Source organism: Thalassophryne amazonica, chromosome 13 (assembly GCF_902500255.1).
Source record: "Thalassophryne amazonica chromosome 13, fThaAma1.1, whole genome shotgun sequence".
In the NCBI taxonomy this organism is placed as follows: Eukaryota; Metazoa; Chordata; class Actinopteri; order Batrachoidiformes; family Batrachoididae; genus Thalassophryne; species Thalassophryne amazonica.
This window is the reverse complement of record NC_047115.1, coordinates 49,639,851-49,665,863: the sequence shown is the minus strand read 5'-3', so window position 1 is coordinate 49,665,863 and position 26,013 is coordinate 49,639,851. Positions and strand designations below refer to the sequence as shown.

Below are 26,013 nucleotides of genomic sequence, written 5' to 3'. Positions count from 1 at the left end.
ATAAAACTATTGACAAGATAATCTATCTCACTCACAGAGTTTAGGTAGCTACTCTGCCCTGTGTTGGTATATGGCATTGGAGAACATAAAGAAGGAATCATATCCTTAAACCTAGTTACAGCGCTTTCTGAAAGACTTCTACTGTAATGAAACTTATTCCCCACTGCTGGGTAGTCCATCAGAGTAAATGTAAATGTTATTAAGAAATTCTCAGACAGAAGGGGGTTTTCAGGGAACACTGTTAAGTCTTCAATTTCCATACCATAAGTCAGAACAAGATCTAACGTATGATTAAAGTGGTGGGTGGACTCATTTACATTTTGAGCAAAGCTAATCGAGTCTAACAATAGATTAAATGCAGTGTTGAGGCTGTCATTCTCAGCATCTGTGTGGATGTTAAAATCGCCCACTATAATTATCTTATCTGAGCTAAGTACTAAGTCAGACAAAAGGTCCGAAAATTCACAGAGAAACTCACAGTAACGACCAGGTGGACGATAGATAACAACAAATAAAACTGGTTTTTGGACTTCCAATTTAGATGGACAAGACTAAGAGTCAAGCTTTCAAATTAATTAAAGCTCTGTCTGGGTTTTTGATTAATTAATAAGCTGGAGTGGAAGATTGCTGCTAATCCTCCACCTCGGCCCGTGCTACGAGCGTTCTGGCAGTTAGTGTGACTCGGGGGTGTTGACTCATTTAAACTAACATACGAGGGCTGTCAATAAAGTATAGGTCCTTTTTATTTTTTTCAAAAACTATATGGATTTCATTCATATGTTTTTACGTCAGACATGCTTGAACCCTCGTGCGCATGTGTGAGTTTTTCCACGGCTGTCGGTGACGTCATTCTCCTGTGAGCACTCCTTGTGGGAGGAGTTGTCCAGCCCCTCGTCGGCATTCCTTTGTCTGAGAAGTTGCTGAGAGACTGGCGTTTTGTTTGCTCAAAATTTTTTCTAAACCTGTGAGACACATCGAAGTGGACACGGTTCGAAAAATTAAGCTGGTTTTCAGTGAAAATTTTAACGGCTGATGAGAGATTTTGAGGTGATACTGTCGCTTTAAGGACTTCCCACGGTGCGAGACGTCGCGCAACGCTCTCAGGCGCCGTCGTCAGCCTGTTTCAAGCTGAAAAGCTCCACATTTCAGGCTCTATTGATCCAGGACGTCGTGAGAGAACAGAGAAGTTTCAGAAGAAGTCGGTTTTCAGCATTTTATCCGGATATTCCACTGTTAAAGGAGATTTTTTAATGAAAGACGTGCGGACGGGTCCGCGCGTCGGGACGCAGCCGGCGCAGTGCAGCGGCACAGGAAAAACACCTCCGTGTTGATAACCATTTGTAAAATCCAGGCGGCTTTTGATGGCTTTCAGTGGAGTGAGTATATGAGAAATTGTTTAACAGCTGGACATGTTCCAACTTGTCCTTAAGGCTTCCAACAGAGGTGTTTTTCCTGTGGTCGGAGTGTCACGGCGGCTGCGAGCCGATGCTGCAATCCGCCCGCACGTCTTTCATTTAAAAAAATCTCCTTTAACAGTGGAATATCCGGATAAAATGCTGAAACCGACTTCTTCTGAAACTTCTCTGTTCTCTCACGACGTCCTGGATCAATAGAGCCTGAAATGTGGAGGTTTTCAGCTTGAAACAGGCTGACGACGGCGCCTGAGAGCGTTGCGCGACGTCTCGCACCGTGCGAAGTCCTTAAAGCGACAGTATCACCTCAAAATCTCTCATCAGCCGTTAAAATTTTCACTGAAAACCAGCTTAATTTTTCGAACCGTGTCCACTTCGATGTGTCTCACAGGTTTAGAAAAAATTTTGATCAAACAAAGCGCCAGTCTCTCAGTCTGGGAGCAGGCACCGTCTCTACGGGGATGGGGTAATGCGGGGATGGCAGGGGGAGAGAAGCTGCAGAGAGGTGTGTAAGACTACAACTCTGCTTCCTGGTCCCAACCCTGGATAGTCACGGTTTGGAGGATTTAAGAAAATTGGCCAGATTTCTAGAAATGAGAGCTGCTCCATCCAAAGTGGGATGGATGCCGTCTCTCCTAACAAGACCAGGTTTTCCCCAGAAGCTTTGCCAATTATCTATGAAGCCCACCTCATTTTTTGGACACCACTCAGACAGCCAGCAATTCAAGGAGAACATGCAGCTAAACATGTCACTCCCGGTCCGATTGGGGAGGGGCCCAGAGAAAACTACAGAGTCCGACATTGTTTTTGCAAAGTTAATTTTAGTGACCTCCGATTGGCGTAACCGGGTGCATTACTGCCGACGTGAATTACAATCTTACCAAATTTACGCTTAGCCTTAGCCAGCAGTTTCAAATTTCCTTCAATGTCGCCTGCTCTGGCTCCCGGAAGACAATTGACTATGGTTGCTGGTGTCGCTAACTTCACATTTCTCAAAACAGAGTCGCCAATAACCAGAGTTTGTTCCTCGGCGGGTGTGTCGCCGAGTGGGGAAAAACGGTTAGAGATGTGAACGGGTTGGCGGTGTACACGGGGCTTCTGTTTAGGACTACGCTTCCTTCTCACAGTCACCCAGTCGGCCTGCTTTCCCGGCTGCTCGGGATCTGCTGGAGGGGAACTAACGGCGGCTAAGCTACCTTGGTCCGCACCGACTACAGGGGCCTGGCTAGCTGTAGGATTTTCCAAGGTGCGGAGCCGAGTCTCCAATTCACCCAGCCTGGCCTCCAAAGCTACGAATAAGCTACACTTATTACAAGTACCATTACTGCTAAAGGAGGCCGAGGAATAACTAAACATTTCACACCCAGAGCAGAAAAGTGCGGGAGAGACAGGAGAAGCCGCCATGCTAAACCGGCTAAGAGCTAGTAGCTGCGCTCAGCTAGCGGATTCCTAAAAACACACAAAGTGAATAATGTGTAAATAATTTAGAGGTGATTCAGCAGAGGGAGTGCTTTAGTTAAGGCACGTGAAGATTACACTGTGAAACAAATCGTTATCTAGTTAGATCAATCTAACTACGCAGATTAAACAGCTAACAGATACAGCAAAACACCGCTGTGCTCCGGAACAGGAAGTGATACAATACCGCAGTGAGAGCCAACCACCAGTAATCATGAAGAATCTACTGAATCTACTGGTACCTTGTTTCCCATGTAACAATAAGAAATATACTCAAAACCTGGATTAATCTTTTTAGTCACATAGCACTGCTATTATTCTGAACACTACTGTATAGTATGAGATTGATTACGGAACCTTGCAGAAATACAAAAGTTAAGCAAAAAGAGATATTCTTACCTGTGGTGTGGCAGGGTTAAAAGTGACAGTCAGCACTGTATCTGAGTGTTTTTGAAGTTTGTGGAGATAGCTGCTGCTACGGATGTCGTACACATAAGCCTGGCATTGGTGAACAAAGGGACACATACTTTAAAAAAGAAGCAACAAAAAAAGTGTCAATCTGACATTGATAATCACCAATCACAGCCATAGAAGCCTACATAACTCCTTCAGAAATGTTATGTGTGTCTTAATTGCTTCTCTCACTAGTCTATTTCTTGCATGGACAGTCATTTATTAAGAACTACCTACCCTAGAGAGACTTCCCATAAAGTACCATACTGTTTGTATTTCTTAATGACTGATGTAAATGACATCATAGACATATTTAGTGACATGGAAATGTTCATGTGTCCATTCCCTGACATTTCAAAAGAAAACGGTCTGTAAAAATGACAATTTGATTTAACAATAATTATTTTCTGAAAATGGTGTGACTGGCTGTAATTTCTAAATTGTTATTGTGATATTTTGTTGTACCCCTTGAATTAAAGAGTTACTCTACAAGACATCTTGATTGGCTCATTTTAACACTTCAACTAACAATTCAATTATGTGCAGGATTTCCATCTAATAAATATGTAGCCCTAACTCAGTTGGGACTACATATGTTTATTATATGGAATCCAATCCAGTGAGTCAGTTTTTTGAGATCACACAAAGAAATGACTCATTGGATGAACTCAATTCAACTATGGGCAGGATTTCCATATTATAAATATCACACACACTCATCTTCAACCGCTTAGTCCAATTAAGGGTCGTGGGGGGCTGGAGCCAATCCCAGCAGTCATAGAGCGCGAGGCGGGGTACACCCAGGACAGGACCCCAGTCTGTCACAGGGCCACAAACTGACAAACACCCACTCGCACACCTATGGACAATTTTTAAAGATTCCAATCCACCTAACTAAATTAAATTTAATTATCTTGCATGGATGTGCTTTATTTGAGTTGGGGGCTGCATATATATTTATTAGATGGAAATCCTGCTTATAACTGAATTGAGTTAATCCAATGCATCAGTTTTTGAGTGTACTGTCAGAGGCAATATAACAAGTATTATGTCACTGTTCAGCTACTTATGAATCTGACTCTATGTTAGCTTGTATGTTCAATGTAATCTGACTTAAAATCTATTCAAATCAGTTTTAAAGCACCATGAGTGCAGATAAAAACAGATGTGGAGATGTTTGTTAACAGACGACGAATCATCAGATTGCTGCATCTGTTTCGGATTACGTTTCCATGAAAAATGCTTTAAAATAAGCTCTGTCAAACAGTCTTTGGATCGAGTGTCTCATGTCTAAGGCATATGACATGTGTGGTGCCTACCAGGGCATTAGATACTTGGAAGGAAAAGAGTTCCTTCAGCTGTGCTTAGGGATCACATATACTTACAGATGCACCATCTACATCTACATGTCAACAGCAAATGAAGTGCAGCATGAAGTAATCCTATAAAATAATAGCCAAAGTGATGAGTCAAAGAAAAGTGCATAATCCTATGTAATGTTAAATGATGTGAAATCGAAGTGAAAATAGATTAAACTGTATACTGATGTGAAACACAGGAGGTTAATGTAGAACACTGACCTTCTAATACATTCATGATTTCAGAGTTGGTGGAAAATGAGTACCGTAATATGATCTGGGGAGTCTTTTTTAGAATATTGAACTTCTTATTTCCAGGATTGCTTTTTGAAATATTAAGACAAATGCAAATGTGTCTGGCCCGTGTAATTCTCAGGACAGCTACAAATAAACATGCTGTAGCTCACTACTGTACACTCTCCCGATTTCCAAGAAACTGCAGACGCATCCAATCCTGACAGAGACGCTCTTAAATGTCCGTGCTGCGTTGAGCCCCCACAATTAATACTAACCAGCGGCATGTATACATTATTCCACTGCTTTCAGCAGACACATCCACGAGCAGGACAGAAAGAAAGATAAAGAAAAGGGAGGCATTCTTCTGAAAAGTTCTTTAAAGGAAATATAACAGTCTGGAAAAGCAATTAAACTGTTCTGCTTCAACATGAATGCTGAATTTGACCTATGTGGAAAAAGACTTCAGTCCAAAAAGGAAAAAAAAAACCTTTGAGTTCAGCAGGTTTTCTTTATGGCATATTCCACTATTACAAGTTAAACAAAGAAATTATAATGCAAACATTTTAGCCAGTATCAAATGTCCACTTGACCAGTCAAAGAAATAACAGTTTGTGATGTTCAAGGTTGATAAGAATATAGCTGTTGGGGCAATTTTTGGGGGGCATTTTACAACAGAGTGCATCAGCTTTATAAAATCAGATATATTTCTAAAGTTGAAATGTGAACCCTGAAATTGAAAAGTTAGGAAACTGTGATGAAATGACTTATTTTCGCTTTCGAGTTGCTCAACTGTAAAACATTTAAATAGCTGTAATGTGATTTTTATTGTCTGAATCCTTCAGATTTCTGTTAATAATTTTGTCAAACTTAATTTATCATCAATGCCATAACTGTGTCACTCTGTGGACACCTGATCCTGTCAGATCTCTGAAAGTGAAGCAGAGCAGATTCTGATTAGTACTTGGCTGCAAGACTGTTTTGGAACACCAGAAACTGTGGGCATGTTTCTCTATGTAGAACTAGATTTGTGCCAGGAAAGGCATCCACCATGATAGCCTGACAACCAGCCTGAATTAGGCCGGATATTGGCCTCTCTCTCCTAGCCTGTGATTGGTTGGCGGCCAAGATGCTGACTCAGCCTCACTTTGGTGTGGCATGAACGTTGCTCTCCTATTGGTTGTTTAGGAGTGGGAATTCCCATTCCTAAATGGTGGCCAGTATCTGGCCTAATTCAGGCTGGTTGTCGGGCTACCACCATGAGACTTGTGCTAAAGCTCAACGTGGCTCTAGGGCAATTCTATGGTAACGGAATTACAACAGCAGCAAAATCTGGACATACTGCATCTAACCACTACAGATTAGCTCAGATTGTAATTCCGTTACCATAGAATTGCCCTCACCAGATATCGTGTGGCAGCAAAAAAAGTCCTCAACATCTATATTATAATAGCCAAGTGGCCTCTGTGTGTGTGTGTGTGTGTGTGTGTGTGTGTGTGTGTGTGTGTGTGTGTGTGTGTGTGTGTGTGTATGTGTGTGTGTGTGTGTGTGTGTGCGGCTTCAATTACGTAAAAACCAGAGAGAGCTGACATTTGCCATTTGGCATGCTTACGTATTTTGGGCGAAGGATGAATGCTGCGAAAACAGAAAGTTGATAGGACAAATATTTTTGGAGAAATTAGCAATTTTAGTTAACCAATAAACAAAGGATGCTGCCCTGCAATGTACCATGGGAGTTTGGGGTTTTGAGGTTTTAAGTGTTATTGTGGTTTATGTTAGTTTAACCGTGCTGCTAATGTTATTGATTTTTTTGTGTTTTTGTTGCTCACTTGGTTTTGTCAATTTAGATAAGTCTCATGTTGCTATTACCAATGTTGCCACAGTTACTTTGAAAAAGTAATCCATTACTAATTAATGCTGCAATCGACCCACAATGTAAAAAAACATTAACGTACAGTGACTTGGAGAAGTAACTTTAATCTGATTACTGATTTGGAAAGATTAACACGTTAGATTACTTGTTACTGAAAAAGTGGTCAGATTAGAGCAACACGTGACTAAGTAATGCATCACTGGCTATTACCATGAGTGACTTAAGTTTCATGTTGGTACCATGAGTGAAATGTTTAGTGGTTTTAATGTCTTCAGCCACTGTCTTTCTTTGTCAAATTAAAATCACGTGCTTACAGCAGCTGTGCATGCGTTGTGTGCAACTTCGATCAGGGAGAAACAGAGCACAGCTGACATTTGCTTGGCAACAATTTATAAATACATCAAGACAGCAAATTAACATTAAAAATTACATAATGGACGGGAAATAAAACAATTGAATTCCTCCTCTAAAAATGGTATATATATGTATATATATATATATAAAATATATATATAAAAACATTCTAGACTCACACGCCATTCAACTCATTAGTTAATTTATTACCACCCTTGAAAAATGTCAGGTACCTATTTCATAAACACTACCCAATCTAGAGCCCATCGATCCCCACGGGCAACACGCTAGTTCATTCATTAATTTTCTCTTCAAATTGTAGCTGTAATACTCGCCTTTTTCTCTCTTTTCCAAATTTCAGAGGTTTTCTGTAAGTTTGATAACAGCTACATCACAGGTTCATGTAATCAACAATGTGATGGGAAAATCCTCAGGTGCATATTTCAAGAAATGCGCCTGAGGATTAGAAAAGGACAGTGATGGTTTGCTGTAATATTTTGTGCAAGAATACAGTTGGAAATGTGACACTGTAACTTACACAGTTATCCTCAGAGCCTGAGGCAATGAAACGTCCACATGGTGAGATGGCTGCAGTGCAAGGATGGCAGCGATTTAGATGGTTATCGTAACGGCGGACGCACCTGAGTGAGAGACACAGAGTGATATATTAATATGATTAAAAACAAACCTGATGGTAAGGAGAAATTAGTTATTTGACTGTGTGTGCATGGCCCATGTCCCCTTCATAAATTCTGGTTCTGCTTAAAATTTCTTCCTGTTCAGAAAGTTTTTCATTGCTATTATTATCACATTGTACGTGTAAGAACGTTGGGTCTGTGTAAATTATATAATACAGAGTATAACCAGGACTACGCTGTATAAAAATTTCCTTGAGATAACAGGCCTCATCTTACATTTATAACCAAACAGTGTGCTGGCAATTTCCAATTGACTTAACATTTAACGTGGCGGATTTGTTTTTTTTTTTGTGTGTGTAAGAAGAATTAGCTCATTCAAATCGTCGTCTGTCAGCAAAACAAACTCTGCCATGTTTAGCTAAACACCACCCCCACTAGTGTGTGCATCAACGTGGGTCTCAGTGTGCAATGGTACAAAACGTATGGAACCAATTTACACGGTAAATGGAACCTAATTTGCACGCAAAATGCAACGCAACACAAATGGGACAAATAATCCATGTCACATTCAAATGACAAGGCTCCACTCAACCTTTATATAAAAGAGGATGAGTGCCAATGAGTGGAGTTGAATGATGAGTGTTTTGGACATGTTCAAAACATTCACCACATACTGGGCTCATCACAGCACCATATGGCATGATATGATTTGCTTCTGGAGAGTAGTAACATGTTTGTGGCAGATAATGAGTTGGGTAATGACTGCTACATGCGCCTCTGTGTAAATAGCATACACACACGTTGTGTGTGAGAAAGGCTACAGTTGTCATTTTCAAACCTATCACCCAAAGTGTTGAAACAGTAAGTGTACCATTTGGTGCAGACCATCAAAGTCTGATATAAAGTCAAGAACATAATTTTTCTAGCTACATCTTACAAAGGTAAGTTCACAATATGCATACTCTGTGCACAGTCATGGCCACGGGTTGTCCATGAGGCATGACACATACATGTTGGGGGAGGAGGCTGTCCGATGGCATATGGAGGAGATCAGCTTGATGGAGATGGAGGAACAAGCGGTTTTGCAGGAATGAGATGCTCAACTGCTTCACCTCAGTGAGCTTTGTAGGATACTGCTCCCGTAAATTATCTGCTTTGTGCTTTCAGGCAGATCCACAACCTTGCCAGAAATACTCTGTTCTCCACCATCAAAACAGCAATTTATCAGGTTTGAGAACACTCTGCTATTAAAGGACATGTTGCACATCACGTAATGTTCCAGTTGGCAACCTCACATGCAGTGTTTTTGAATTGTTTGCGCAATGTTCACTTGAATTTCACTTCATTAATGCATGATGGAGATTTTGAACATTTCAAAATTTTCTTTGTGCACGTGCACAGTTTACACCGGTTTACAATGAGTTTGAGATGAGTTTACTCTTGTGCACAGCAGAGTGCATGCAAGTGCATGGATTAATCTCGTACAAGTGTCAGGGGGCCTTAACATCCATCAACACAAACTAACAGCTCTCATCAGCTTCCTGCTGTGTTCCACTGTTCCCGAAGTATAAATCATGCAGGATTGTTTTTATACCGTGTACACAATGCAGTAAAACTACACGCTCAAAGAGCACAGAAAAAAAATGCTGCTGATTGCAGCTGCTGCTGCTGCAGCTCCTCGCTCTTCTCTCACAAATGTTGTTAAATAAAGTCCATAAAAGTCCTGCTCACAGACTGATTGACAGAGACAGGACATGTCCACATCCCGTAAAAAGTCTGGACATTTCCAGTCCACTCACAGACAATTCGTTCGTGCACGCAAATGTGAACAATTAAAAGAAAGAAAAAACTGTCTGGCTGCTGCAGTTCCTCACTCTTCCCTCAAACTCTCTCAACATTCTGTTAAGGACAAAAAAGGACATAAGTCCTGCTCACAGACTGATTGCCAGAGACAGGACATGTCGACATTAAGCATAACTCCAGACATCTCATATTTACTCACGTACGAGTCGTTCCTCACAGGAGGAAAGATAAACTATAACAGAACTCAGAGCGCAGAACTGCAGCTCAGCAGAAGAATAAATATAAACTAGAAGAGAAATCAGAGTGCACAGTCTGGCTGCAGCCAAACTGTGCCTATAGGCCAACCTATAGGACCTCTATATGAACTTATACAATAACCTGTGGGATTTCTATCGGAACCTATTGGACAACCCACAGAATCTCTATAAGAACCTACAAGTCATAATGCCATATAATATACAAAGGATAATAGGAACAATTAAACATTTAAATATAAAATTTATTTCACAAATACACCATAAACAATACACAAAAAGTGACAAAATTCAACTTTTTATTGGATGGGTCTGTCTACAGAATCCTATAGGACAGCCTATGAAATTGTTTTAATAGATTTTGTCATTACATTATTACAAAAGTACATCAGACTAACAGAACCCAAAAGGTTAGCTTACCTATCATAAATCCTAAAGCTCTGTCAACACAGATTTTGCTATTAGACTGCAGAATGTCAAAAACGTGCTGTATTTTCCCAATCAGAAGCGCATGTGCTTACGTAAATGACAGAAGGGTTTCTATGGTCAAAATAAGTAATATTTTAACATTTCTGTACATAAAGAATGGAATTTTTGGTTGAGATGCACTTCTAGCGGTTTGCTTCTAATAGAAGAAATATAGTATACATTTGTCATGGATTGAGATAAATGATATAGCCCAGGCCTGGTAAATTTTGACCAGCAGAAATTCTGCAGACAAGTAGACTTTTGTTAATGTGTGACTGAAAAATGTAAATGTGTATGCTCAAATTCACATATAAACATAAAATATGGATTTCACTAAAAATATCAAATAAAATTTATACATGACAAAATCAAAAGGCAAAGATCTAACATGCAAAACATTCATGTGTAGGAACATTATTTTAGCAGACAGTTTCAAATGGTTACTGAAACTATATGCATGAATATGGGACGAAGTCACTGTCAAATCACTCTCAAGTCATGAATCGGCAAGTCTCAAGTCATAATGACCACCAATTGTTTGCAAGATGACTTGAGATTTGACTTGAGACTTGCCGATTCATGACTTGAGAATGACTTGACAGTGACTTCATCCCACCTCTGGCATATAGGATATAGACGGTCCTACAGGATTGTATACACTGGCATACGGGTTTAACTGATACGAGGTCTATTAGTTAATAAACCGACCCTTTTATTTTTTTTAACTATATGGATTTGAATGACGTGCGATTACACCAATCATGCTTGAACCCTCGTGCGCATGCGTGAGTTTTTTCACGCGTCGGTGACGTCATTTCCCTGTGGGCAGGCCTTGAGTGAGATGTGGTCCTGCCCTCTCGGCTGAATTCCTTTGTTTCACACGCTGCTCGAGACGGCGCGCGTTGCTTTATCAAAATTTTTTCTGGACCTGTGAGGAATATCCGAGTGGACACTATTCGAGAAATTAAGCTTGTTTTCGGTGAAAAGTTTAATGGCTGATGAGAGATTATGGGGTGTTTCTGTCGGTGTAAGGACTTCCCACGGAGCGGGACGTCGTGCAGCGCTTCCAGGCGCCGTCGTCGGCTGTTTCAACCTGAAAACATCCTAATTTAAGGCTTAATTCACCCAGGACGTCGTGAGAGAACAGAGAAGATTCAGAAGAGGCCGGCATGAGGACTTTATGTGGACATTCCACTGTTTAAGGACATTTTTAAATGAAAGAACGTGCGCGCAAATTCGCCGAGTCGTTTCCGTGACGACTCGGCAAATCTGTGTGTGCCGCGACAGGAAAAACACCTCCGTGTTGAAAACCATTTGTAAAATTCAGGCGGCTTTTGATGGCTTTCAACAAGTGAGTAACTGAGAAATTGTTTAACAGCTTGGGCATGTTCCAACTTGCCCGTTAAGGTTTCCAACGGAGGTGTTTTTCCTGTCGCGACCCCCCGCGGTCGGGTCCGGCCCGACATGCGACTCTGCCCGCACGTTCTTTCATTACAAAACGTCCGTTAACAATGGAATGTCCAAATAAACTCCTCATGCCGACTTCTTCTGAAAGTTCTCTGTTCTCTGACGACTTACATGCATGCGTGAAAAAACTCACGCATGCGCACAAAGGTTCAAGCTTGGCTGATGCAAGCGCACATGATTCAAATCCATATAGTTTTTGCAAAAAATAAAAAGGTCCGTTACTTTTTGGACAGACCTTGTATGTTTATCCTGAAAGTGCTGTATAAATAAAATTATTATTATTAGTACTCAGTTTTCTCATCATATGGGCACATGCTTCTCTCGCAGTGGTTCTGTCTGACATTATAACAAGAATTTTTTTTTTTTTGTTGAAATCATGATAAGATCTGATAAACATGCTTTTTCTGTTGTAAGTACAATGGAATCACATGCATATAATATACAAAAAGAAAAATAAAACATCTATTTGTTTCACTTCACGTAAATGTGGAGAGGGATGCCAAATAAATCATGCATGAACACATATGAGGTTGCAATAATGTTTTGACGGACAGAGTCTGTAGTTGAAACATCGGAGTTTCACACATCAAAGAACTAAATAATGCCTACTAAATAATGCTTTCTAATGCGCAAAAATCCTGAAATACAAAAAATCCTGATCAAATGATGTGCTTTATATGGATATCAGCTGCTAAATAGCAGTGATGGGCACAGCTGAATAAAAAGTTAGCTATGATAACCGTTAATCCGCGAACTGAAAAGTTAACTTTTATAAAGCTAAAACAATAAATCCCAAAAAAATTTAGCAGAAGTTACAGATAAAAGCTAATATAGCAGGGGTGGTGGCCAAGTGGTTAATGTGCTTGGTTTCAGTGCGGAAGGTTCTGTTGTGTGGGCCGCTGAAGAGGAGGTACTGCTGGCCCACCACCACAAGATGGCGCCCTGCTTGAAGTGCGGGCTTCAAGCACGAGAGGGCGTCGGAGCGACCAGGAGTGACAGCTGTCACTCATCATCCGTACCAGCTGTCACTCATCCACTACTCATCACCACCACCATAAAGGCTGGACTGCAACTCCACCTCCCCGCCGAGAAATCAACTACCAATCAGGTAATTTTCTCTGCTGACTTTCTCTGCTCTCTTTTTGCAGCCGTTTTCCTGTGGTTGTTGTGTGGGCCGCTGAAGAGGAGGTACTGCTGGCCCACCACCACCAGAGGGCGCCCTGCCTGGAGTGCGGGCTCCAGGCACCAGAGGGCGCTGCCGCCTCACAGGAGCAGCCAGGGTGACAGCTGTCACCCATCACCTGAGACAGCTGACAGCAATCATCAGTGGGGTATATCAGCAGGATGGCATCTCCACCTCATTGCCGAGATATCGTTTCTACCGAGGAGGTAACGTATCCAGCTGATTATATCAACCTTGATTACTTTTTGCCTTTATACAGAGAGAGAGAAGAGCAGCAGGAAACAGTATTTGGATAAGTACTCACACTCCTGCACTTCAGTGTTTTCTTGACGAGAGGAGGAGGTGGTGTTACCACCGTCCGTGTTGCTGGGTGCAGCGCACCCACCTCTGACTGTTTTTGTTCCTCGCCAGCAGTACCAGATCCGACAAGCGGAGGCAGTGGTCACCTGGGAGTTCGGGACTTGGCGGCTCCAGTATTCCCGGGGTTCGGTGGCGGTGGAAATCGAGTGGTTCCGGTTCGACTTGGACAGACGTCTCCTACCTTCGAGCCTGCCCACACGACACCTTGGAATTCGGCTTGTTCCTGAGATTGTAATCTGTTGTGTTTGTTGTGCGAGTTTCACAACAGTAAAGTGTTGTTATTTGACTTACTCCATTGTCCGTTCATTTGCGCCCCCTGTTGTGGGTCCGTGTTCCTACACTTTCACAACAGTGGTGTGCCTTATCTGCGGAGTTGGCGTTTGGTGTGGACTGCGACGGATTCGCCTCACACCCCACTCAGATAAGTGGTTAACTCAGGAGCTGCACGAGTGTATGATTGGAGGTGGAGGTTCTCCCTCCTTTACTGAATACAGACTGTGGGATTACTGAGTGTGCGACCTCACACTCATCTGGACTGTCTCTGTTCTCTGCCAGCAGTACCGGGTCTGACTGCTGAATACAGCGGCCACCTGGGTCGCAGGGCTTGGCGGCTCCGGTGTTCTTCAGCTCCGTTGGCGGTGGAAGCTGTGTGGATCCGGGTTTTCTCTCACCAGGCGTCTTCTATCGTCGAGCCTGCCCACACGTCACCTGGTGTATGATTGACAGTCACTGTATTGTTATCGTCTGTACATCGTTGTGTGATTCACAACATTAAATTGTTACTTTTTGGCTTATCCATTGTCCGTTCATTAACGCCCCCTGTTGTGGGTCCGTGACACGACACTTTCACAACAGGTTCCGGGTTCAAATCCCACCTCTGCCACATTTCTCCATGTAATGTAGAGTTGCGACAGGAAGGGCATCCGGTGTAAAACCTGTGCCAATTCAACATGCAGATCCACCCTGGATTTGCTGTGGCGACCCCGAGTGCAAACAAAGGAGTAGCCAAAGGGACTTACTTACAGATAAAAGCTAAACCGAGAACTTTCAGTATTGACTTCAGTACACTGGCAGCTACTGACTCAAGGAGTCAGCACTTCTGCCTCAGATCAGCCTTCTCTCAGCAAAAGAGACCTGGTGACCAGAGAGAAAGGAAGAGGGCAGTGGCAGTGTTGATGGAAATGTAAATACCATTTGCCACACATTCGCTAAAAATGATGATGAATCACTTAACAGAATTTTCAGTTTTTAAATTGCCATTTTTTTAACAAATGAAAAAAAAGACATTTATAATTACAGATTTATTTGTGAAAGCCACCGCACATTTCAGTAACGTGTTATGCCGACCAAGCAACCACTGATGTCAGGAAACTAATGTTCCCATAATGCATTGCGGCATGTGTGTCTAAATGCTAAAACCTTAAAAATAAGTGCATTACTTTAAAACTAAAACATATAGCTGTATTTTCACTTTGTAAAATGACAGACGTGACGTTAATTCCAATAACGTGTCCGGAATTAGTTTGTTTAAAATTTTAACTGTAAGTCAAAACTGTCTGCCTGTGCATGACTCCAGTAATACGCCGGTAGGACTGTATGGTGTGGAAAATAAATTACCTTGTTTTCCTCCCTCTTCCTTTCTCTCTGGTAGTCAGGTCTCCTCTGTTACAGGACAGAGCTCTACAATTCATGACTGTCTGTCTGCTACAAAACATGCAACAGGTAGGCACTAACATCTTTGATTTCAGACATTACAAATGTTTTTAACTGTGAAGCTTTATTCACTATGCCTGCAAAAATATTTTAGCGGTCTAAAAGTTATTGGATGCTAATTGGTCCGCTGATGGTTTTCAAAGTTATCTGAAAAGCTAATCTGCTAATGAAAACATTAGCTTTGATAATTAGCAGTTGGTGGATTAGTGGAACTGTGCCCACCACTGCTAAATACCTATGGAAAATAATCACAGCAACATAGCTTGTTGTTCCAGATTCACTCATTTTCTGAATGTGAAAGAACAAATGGTTTGATTTAGAAATAAGTTAGAGTTACATCCCCATTAAAATCAAAGGAATACAAATTTGCAATGAATATGTTTGTGTTTGCTGCACTCAGATAATTCTGTCTTAATTTTCAAGCATAGGAGGCCTGACTAGAACACAACATGATAGTTAAAAAAGAAATGTGAAAGAACGTACCAGTTTTAAGTGTCATCACCATATGTGCAACCCCAATTCCAATGAAGTTGGGACCTTGTGTAACATGTAAATAAAAACAGAATACAATGATCTGCAAATCCTCTTCAACCTATATTCAATTGAATACACCACAAAGACAAGATATTTAATGTTCAAACTGATAAACTTTATTGTTTTTGTGCAAATATTTGCTCATTTTGAAATGGATGCCTGTAACACGTTTCAAAAAAGCTGGGACAGTGGTATGTTTACCACTGTGTTACATCACCTTTCCTTCTAACAACACTCAATAAGCATTTGGGAACTGAAGACACTAATTGTTGAAGGTTTGTAGGTGGAATTCTTTCCCATTCTTGCTTGATGTACGACTTCAGTTGTTCAACAGTCCAGGGTCTCCATATTTTGCTGTTCATAATGCACCACGCATTTTCATTGGGCGACAGGTCTGGACTACAGGCAGGCCAGTCTAGTACCCGCACTCTTTTACTATGAAGCCACACTGTTGTAACATGTGCAGAATGTGGCTTGGCATTGTCTTCCTGAAATAAGCAGGGATGTCCCTGAAAAAGACATTGCTTGGATGGCAGCATGTGTTGCACCAAAACCTGGATGTACCTTTCAGCATTGATTTTGCCATCACAGATGTGTAAGTTGCCCATGCCATGGGCACTAACATACCCCATACCATCACAGATCCTGGCTTTTGAACTTTGCCTTGGTAACAATCTGGATGGTCTTTTTCCTCTTTTGTCTGGAGGACATAATGTCCATGATTTCCAAAAACAATCTGAAATGTGAACTCATCAGACCACAGCACACTTTTCCACTTTGCGTCTGTCCATTTCAAATTAGATCAGGCCCAGAGAAGGCATGTTTCTGGATGTTGATGATGTATGGCTTTCGCTTTGCATGGTAGAGTTTTAACTTGCACTTATAAATGTAGCGACGAACTGTGTTAACTGACAATGGTTTTCTGAAGTGTTCCTGAGCCCAGCGGTAAGATCCTTTACACAATGATGTCGGTTTTTAATGCAGTGCCGCCTGAGGGATTGAAGGTCACGGGCATTCAATGCTGGTTTTCGGTTTTCCCACGTACGTGTAGAAAGTTTTACAGATTTTCTGAATCTTCTGATTATATTATGGACTGTAGATGATGGAATCCCTAAATTCCTTGCAATTGAACATTGAGAAACGTTCTTAAACTGTTGGACTATTTTTTCATGCAGTTGTTTCCAAAGTGGTGATTCTCTCCTCATCTTTGCTTGTGAACGGCTGAGCCTTTTGGGGATGCTCACTTTATACCCAATCATGACACTCACCTGTTTCCAGTTAACCTGTTCACCTGTGGAATGTTCCAAACAGGTGTTCTTTGAGCATTCATCAACTTTCCCAGTCTTTTGTTGCCCCTGTCCCAGCTTTTTTGAAATGTGTTGCAGGCATCTATTTCAAAATGAGCAAATATTTGCACAAAAACAATAAATTCTATCAGTTTGAACATTAAGTATCTTGTCTTTGTGGTGTACTCAATTGAATATAGGTTGAAGAGGATTTGCAAATCATTGTATTCTGTTTTTATTTACATTTCACACAACGTTCCAACTTCATTGGAATTGGGGTTGTAACATTTACCTCATTTGTTGTATGGACAATGTTAACATAGAGCTTACACCAAGGTGGAAGCCACATCACACAGCTCATCTGTCTCTACTGTAGTCAATATATAAAATTACAGACCTTGTGATCCAAGAAACTCCATGATGAGCACTTTCAGAATTACATCTCCAATGGCCCATAACAAAACCAACCTAATTGTACGAAGGTCCCAAATCTTTAATCCATCTGTGACTGCAGTGGTGAGGAACAGGTTGTATGACTCTGGCGTCTGTGTGCTGAACATGGAGCCCTGACAAATAAATTAGAAAAACAAAAAAATCACAGTCAACATTTGTCTGAAAGATCAGATTAGATGGAGGAACCCATTTGCTTCCCAGGATGTGAGACCTTAGCACAACACTAGTCTCCACCTTGATACTTTTACAGTTAAATGTACTGCAATCCTGGGAGTCAAATCTGATGCATATATGTTGTTGTTGGAAGAAACCAAAGCGCCCAGAGGAAATCCACAAAGACACTGGTAGAAGATGCAAACCCATGGCCATGCTAGATAAATTTTATATGAATCAAACATGAAGCTAAGTGTTTAGCAAACAGTGTATAAAGCTAATTAAAAAGCTAGGTTATCAAAAAGTAACTGCAACACAAAATGAAATCGAAAGTGAACTAACCCCCATTCTGACTTTCAGAGATATTATGCATCCCAGAAAGTCACAATCTACAGTGCCCTCCAAAAGTATTGGATCACTTGGCATTTCACACATTTTAATTTGTTTAAGGCATTTCAAATCCAAAAAAAAAAAAAAAAATACAAAGTTTTCTTCCTTAAACTCAAACGGAAAGCAAATCTCTACAATTTGAAATAAATAAATTAAAAATATAAAAGCCAAGATGATGGGTTGCATAAGTAATGGAACTCTTCAGTATAATCCCTGTAAATAATCAGTTTTATTGCCAGTTTTCTTCAGACAAGTCAGCGGATGGATACATGAACATTTATAAGTCACTAAATATGTCTTGGGCTTTATTTACATCAATTATGAAGAAATAAAAACAGTATGGACTCTATGGTAAATCTGTATGGATAGATAGTTCTCAAAAACAGAGTGACTGTGCAAGGAGAAGAATGAGGAAAGCAACAAAGACACACAAACACCCCAGAAGAAGTTATAGGCTTCTCTGGTTGTAACTGGAAAAATTGTGCATTGTAGTGCGCGCACGTTCACATACAAGGACTGTTTTGGACATAATTCAACAAGTCAGACATTGTTCATAAGGAAATGCAGCCACTTATAACACTGGACTTCCTACCTTACACAGGGACATGTGTCACACCTCTGTTGATTAAACCTGTTCACACGTTAATGTCTGCTGCTCCAAATTGATTAAACCTGTTCACACGTTAATGTCCGCTGCTCCTAATTGATTAAACCTGTTTACACGTTAATGTCCGCTGCTCTTAATTGATTAAACCTGTTTACACGTTAATGTCCGCTGCTCCTAATTGATTAAACCTGTTTACACGTTAATGTCCGCTGCTCTTAATTGATTAAACCTGTTTACACGTTAATGTCCGCTGCTCTTAATTGATTAAACCTGTTTACACGTTAATGTCCGCTGCTCCTAATTGATTAAACCTGTTCACACGTTAATGTCCGCTGCTCTTAATTGATTAAAACTGTTCACACCTTAATGTCCGCTGCTCCTAATTGATTAAAACTGTTCACACGTTAAAGTCCGCTGTTCCTAACTGATTAAACCTGTTCACACGTTAATGTCTGCTGCTCTTAATTGATTAAAACTGTTCACACGTTAATGTCTGCTGCTCCTAATTGATTAAACCTGTTCACACGTTAATGTCCACTGCTCCTAATTGAATAAATCTGTTCACACGTTAATGTCTGCTGCTCTTAATTGATTAAAACTGTTCACACGCTAATGTCCGCTGCTCCTAACTGATTAAACCTGTTCACACGTTAATGTCCGCTGCTCCTAATTGATTAAAACTGTTCACACGTTAATGTCCGCTGCTCCTAATTGATTAAAACTGTTCACACGTTAATGTCCGCTGCTCCTAATTGATTAAAACGGTTCACACATTAATGTCCGCTGCTCCTAATTGATTAAACCTGTTCACAAGTTAATGTCCGCTGCTCCTAATTGATTAAACCTGTTCACACGTTAATGTCCGCTGCTCCTAATTGATTAAACAGGTTCACACGTTAATGTCCACTGCTCCTAATTAATTAAACCTGTTCACAAGTTAATGTCCGCTGCTCCTAATTGATTAAACAGGTTCACACGTTCATGTCCGTTGTTCCTAATTGATTAAAACTGTTCACACGTTAATGTCCACTGCTCCTAATTGATTAAAACTGTTCACACGTTAATGTCTGCTGCTCCTAATTGATTAAACCTGTTTACACGTTAATGTCCGCTGCTCCTAATTGATTAAACCTGTTTACACGTTAATGTCCGCTGCTCTTAATTGATTAAACCTGTTTACACGTTAATGTCCGCTGCTCTTAATTGATTAAACCTGTTTACACGTTAATGTCCGCTGCTCCTAATTGATTAAACCTGTTCACACGTTAATGTCCGCTGCTCTTAATTGATTAAAACTGTTCACACCTTAATGTCCGCTGCTCCTAATTGATTAAAACTGTTCACACGTTAAAGTCCGCTGTTCCTAACTGATTAAACCTGTTCACACGTTAATGTCTGCTGCTCTTAATTGATTAAAACTGTTCACACGTTAATGTCTGCTGCTCCTAATTGATTAAACCTGTTCACACGTTAATGTCCACTGCTCCTAATTGAATAAATCTGTTCACACGTTAATGTCTGCTGCTCTTAATTGATTAAAACTGTTCACACGCTAATGTCCGCTGCTCCTAACTGATTAAACCTGTTCACACGTTAATGTCCGCTGCTCCTAATTGATTAAAACTGTTCACACGTTAATGTCCGCTGCTCCTAATTGATTAAAACTGTTCACACGTTAATGTCCGCTGCTCCTAATTGATTAAAACGGTTCACACATTAATGTCCGCTGCTCCTAATTGATTAAACCTGTTCACAAGTTAATGTCCGCTGCTCCTAATTGATTAAACCTGTTCACACGTTAATGTCCGCTGCTCCTAATTGATTAAACAGGTTCACACGTTAATGTCCACTGCTCCTAATTAATTAAACCTGTTCACAAGTTAATGTCCGCTGCTCCTAATTGATTAAACAGGTTCACACGTTCATGTCCGTTGTTCCTAATTGATTAAAACTGTTCACACGTTAATGTCCACTGCTCCTAATTGATTAAAACTGTTCACACGTTAATGTCTGCTGCTCCTAATTGATTAAAACTGTTCACACGTTAATTTCCGCTGCTCCTAATTGATTAAAATGGTTCACACATTAATGTCCACTGCTCCTAATTTATTAAACCTGTTCACAAGTTAATGTCCGCTGCTCTTAATTGATTAAACCTGTTCACACGTTAATGTCCGCTGCTCCTAATTGATTAAACAGGTTCACACGTTAATGTCCACTGCTCCTAATTAATTAAACCTGTTCACAAGTTAATGTCCGCTGCTCCTAATTGATTAAACAGGTTCACACGTTCATGTCCGTTGTTCCTAATTGATTAAAACTGTTCACACGTTAATGTCCACTGCTCCTAATTGATTAAACAGGTTCACACGTTCATGTCCGTTGTTCCTAATTGATTAAAACTGTTCACACGTTAATGTCCACTGCTCCTAATTGAATAAAACTGTTCACACGTTAATGTCTGCTGCTCTTAATTGATTAAAACTGTTCATACGTTAATGTCCGCTGCTCCTAATTGATTAAACCTGTTCACACGTTAATGTCCGCTGCTCCTAATTGATTAAAACTGTTCACACGTTAATGTCCGCTGCTCCTAATTGATTAAAACTGTTCATATGTGAACATCTGCTGCTCCTAATTGATTAAAACTGTTCACACGTTAATGTCCGCTGCTCCTAATTGATTAAAACTGTTCACACGTTAATGTCCGCTGCTCCTAATTGATTAAACCTGTTCACACGTTTATGTCTGCTGCTCCTAATTGATTAAACCTGTTCACACGTTAATGTCTGCTGCAACAGAATGGTTAAATCTGTTCACACCTCAATGCTCAAAGTCACAGGGTTCTGTGGATTGCCACAAAAAAAGGGTTTTCATGTGCTCTATGGAAAGCTTTGATTTCATCTGCTTTGTTTTTGACTGCAGACACCCGTCTGAACGTGAGAATGGACCGAACGAAGATAATGAAGATAACTGAATTTAAAATTAACAATAAAACCAACTGAACTGAAAGCTCATGAACCATCTCATCTTGAATGTGTCTGAAAGTACAGATAAAATACTGTAACTTCTCACGTTTGATCCTGAAACATGCTCTTGATGCAAATCCACCATTGACAGCTTTCATTGTAATATTTCAGGTAAAATAGCTTACAATTGCTTGAAAACAGAAGCTGAAAATTAAGACAAAATGGGCATACCGGAGTTGTAAATAAAGGCCCGGTCCCACTAGGGTTTAGGATGATTTGCGTATGAATTGTGCACAGAATTGGTTAATATTAGACTGCAATATCCGTGAAACATGCTTGTATTAGTCGGCCGACAACCTCACACGTCCGCAATTATCCGCAGAGGCACGTTTTTCCATTGCCAGGATTTTTGAGCTGCACAAAATTTTGGCTGCGGATGACAGCCGCCTTACATACGCAATACATACTCAATACATAATCTATGTGCTGTATATCCGTTGTTATCCGCTGATATCCACAACTGACGGAGTATTGCGGCTTGGCAGCGGACTGGGACAGTGTGTAAAATGTATATATAGCGTGCCTATCACGTCCACATCACAAACTAAAACAAGATGTAGCGACTGCATACAGAGTGGCCACGAATAAAGCCGTTGTATTACGTCAGCTTTGCATCTGATTTGTGGACAATTTGCGAATGCACAACAAACACTCCACATAAACCCAAAGTACCATTGCAGACATCAACATACCTGCCACTCAGTACCAGTCCAGCCATGGAAACGTACAGATGTAGTTATGGATCCCCAAAAACGCCATCCAACACCACAAAGGCGCACTGACATGAGCATGTTTTGCTTCACGCAGCAGCACGACCTGTGTCCTGACGATCCCACCCGCTGTGTTCACAGCTGGATGCTGTTTTTTGTTCTACCGGCTGCCACGCGCTCTGCACTGGACGCTGCATATATTAAATTATTATTTTGTGGCAGATTAATCATGTTTTCTGCAAATTCGCCGTTGAAAACGGCTCTAATCACTTCCTGAATCACAGAGGAGGCTGCAGCCCGAGCCATGCGCACGTGCATGCGCATGCCTTACAAGCTGCAGAAAGCATTTTGAGCCATCTAAGAAGGTAATTATTTGACTTGTTTACATTGTCAAGGCTTGATAAAACAGTTGCGTGTTTTTTCCTTCTTGTCTGCAGTTGTTACAGTATTTATTCCTATGTTTATAACAGATTTAACTTGTTATAATCGCATCAGACTCTGATGCGATCCGCTGACGTCACCACTCGCCCTGTTCACTGTTTGTTTACTCCAATCAACTTGTCCAAGTCCAGCAATTGCTCCAGAGGCTGTGGTGTTTGTGTGAACAGTGATGCCGAAAGGCCCGAGTGCACTTCATTTATGACCGCAATGCAGATGCCGTGCGTGCGCAACACGTGCGCAATGCATTGTCAATACATCTGTAATACCTCCATGATAATCGTAATGCAACCGATCCGTTTCCTCAATATATGCGTTATACACCCGTGACTGTTTGTCATATATTCGCTGTACATTATTAATATATCCGTAATTCATACTGAGACATCTGTCATTTTTGGCCACTTTTGTTGCGGACGACAATGAATGCCCAACATTTGTATACTCAATTCATGCGCAATTAATCCCCTTCCCTCCCCAGTGGGACCAGACCTTAAAGCTGGTCTAACAACCATTACACATAACTGTTAATGCCTTTTACCCACCAACACCAAGGCTTCAGCTACAAAGTTTGGACTGCATATCATATGTTTTATGAATTATATTCATGGCTTTCACACCAACATATCAAATGAAGAGTCTGAAAGGAGGCACAGTAGTAGTGCAATTGAGGTGTTTTTTCTTTCTTTCCTTCCTTTCTTTCATTTTCTTTTTTTCCAATTTCCAGTTTCAGTACAATTTCCAGTACAGTTTGAGAACAGGGACCTGAAAGGGTCATTTCAGTTCCATTTTCCGAGAAGTCTCCTCCTCTGATGAGTTCCAGGTGAAATTTGCAGATCAGCCTGTGGAAATTTGAAGTGGGAAAAGCTGCTTCACATGTTTCAGTTCTTGATGTTTGGTCCACCTCGAGACAAGAAAGTGAAAGGAGGGTGGGAAGGAGATTAGGAGTAGGGGAATGATATATGCAGTGTCGAAGGCACTGACCCTCCAGCAACCAAACCTGTCAGGGGACTATGCATTGACGTAACAGCCAAGCTAAAATAACACACGACAGGCAGGCAGGCAGTCTGTGGCACACAATTGGCTGGTTGGCTGGTGTGACAAAGAACGCACCTGTGGCTTAAAGAAGTGTGCACAAGAATGTCACAGTTGAATGAACACCACAGGGTTTATACATTTGATCCATGCTGCTAGGCTTTATGTATTCAGATAACCCAGGCTTCCCTCCAGCTTCCTCCCACTTCCAAAGACATGCTGGTTAGGTGGACTGGAAACTTTAAAGAGGAACTATGCAACATTTTTACTTTAATTTCACAGTTTGGGAGTAATTGTGATCTAAATGACTTGTTTGGGGAGAGTGATCATACCCCTCAAGCATCTTGTAACAGAAAACCAGCCTTGCAACTAGTGCCTTGTGAGAAACACAAACTGGTTTCCTGCACTACAATACATACATGCCCTACTGAGGCACTGGCAAGCTAGCAGCTACAAGAACAAACCAACGAAGGCTTTATTTCTTGCATATTCATCTTTATGACAGAGGTGGTGAAAAAAACACTGTTGGAGGAAGTGAGGGAGAGAAAAAGAATTTGTGTCCAAGCGAGGGGTCACACACAGCTCAACCTTAGTTGGGTTTTCTTGGAAAAGATAAAGAAGCATGCAAAACGAATGCAGACTTGATAATCTTGGTGTTGCACGTGTAAGTATGCTGAGATAAACTCTCTTCTCTATGTATTTCTGTGTATTATTGCGGATTGCGTTCTCCAGGCTGCACTGAAAATAAATGCACATGGAAAGTGGAGGAAAAGGGGAGGGGCAGTAAGTTTTACAACAGTTTTGTAACATATGTATTCCTCAGCTGGAAAGAAGAATGTGACCAAAGAAAAAACTGACAAAACAGCAAAAAACTGACCAGATTTGCACAGTTCCTTATTAAATTGACTATAGGGGTGAGTGCAAGTGTGAATGTATTTGTCTGTCTACATGTGGCCCTCTGACACTGGCGTCCTGTCCAGAGTCTATGCTTCTTGTCCTATGACTGCTGTGAGCAGCTCCAGCCACCAGCGACCCTTAAATGGAATAAGAGGGAAAATGAATGAATCTCCCTGCATCAATAAAACAGTCAGATTCTGTGGAGACTTTCAAATCCAGACTTAAGACACACTTATTTTCCCCTTCGTATGGCTAGCATACTGGCATAGTATAGTTCTACGCCTTTCACTCTTTTAATTCATTTTATTAGTAAACGGAGCAGGCCGCGGCATCAACTTTACCTCAATTCTGGGTCTTTTATTGAAGCTCAGGGCTAGTGGCTGGCGATCACCTTATTATTTCCTGTTTTTCTTGTTTTTTAATGCTGACAAATTATACTGTATTTCTTGTCTTTCTGATGCTTGATTCTGTTTTTTCTCTCTGTTTAAGGTGCAGCTCCATCCAGAGATGGGAGTTGTATTTGTGCTGGTGACCCTCCTGTCCTCTGCACCAACAGCTTTTCCTGTATGTCCATTTTGGGAATTGTTCTGTAAAGTATGTCTGTAGCATAGAATAGATGTCTTCTTGAAGGCAGTGTATGTTTCCCTCAAATCTCAACCGACTTTTCCACATTAATGCTGGCATCACAGAAGTGTAAACTGCTGTTGCTATGGGCACTGATACAACCCCAGATCACGACAGCACCTGACTTTTGGACCTTTTGCTGACAACATTCTGGATGGTCCTTTTCATCATTGATCTGGAAGATACAAAATCCATTTCTTCCAAAAAACATCTAGAATACTCATCCTTCTGGCCATAATACACTTTTCTACTGTTTGATGTGCTGACCCAGATACCGCCTAGCCGAGAGAAGGCAATGTAACATAAGGCTTCTTTCTTGCACAAAGTTTTAAGTGCCATTTGTGAATGTAACTCTGTATTGTCGTGCTTGGCAAAGGTTTCCCAAGGTAATCCCTTGCCCATGTGGTTAAATCAGCAATTGATCTTGAATTGTGTTTAAACATTTCAACAATTTTCTTTTCACATTTTCCCTATCTTGCCTTAACCTTTTGCAGATATTGATTCTACACAAAATCATGATTACAATCAGCTGCTGGCATCACCTGCTTGGAATAACAGCATTATTTAATTTTTTTGTATCTCATTTTTTTGTGCCCTCAATTGACCCTGTCCCAACTTTTATTTGGAATGTAGTACAGGTCTGACATACAGGAATGAATGTATGTTAACAAATAAAATTAAGTTGACCACACAAAACATGAAATGTCTTGGGTTCATGCTGTTGCAATGAAACAGAAATAAAAGTAAAAGTTAGTATCACAGTTGGTTTTTGTTTCCACACCATTCCAGCTTTTTCTGATTTGAGGTTGTACAATTTATTTGTCAAGCA

At 40.9% G+C, this 26,013-nt stretch overlaps 1 protein-coding gene across 1 annotated transcript in view; it reads right to left on the bottom strand.

Annotated features, from left to right (window-relative positions):
• wdr27 (WD repeat domain 27) overlaps positions 1-26,013 on the bottom strand; it is a 170,721-nt gene that overhangs the window by 52,157 nt on the left and 92,551 nt on the right. The window contains exons 21-23 of the mRNA XM_034185406.1: positions 17,317-17,414; positions 7,681-7,783; positions 3,270-3,368 (exon numbers count right to left, since the gene is read on the bottom strand). Coding sequence (XP_034041297.1) covers positions 3,270-3,368; positions 7,681-7,783; positions 17,317-17,414 — 300 coding nt within the window. The remainder of the gene's footprint in view (positions 1-3,269; positions 3,369-7,680; positions 7,784-17,316; positions 17,415-26,013) is intronic.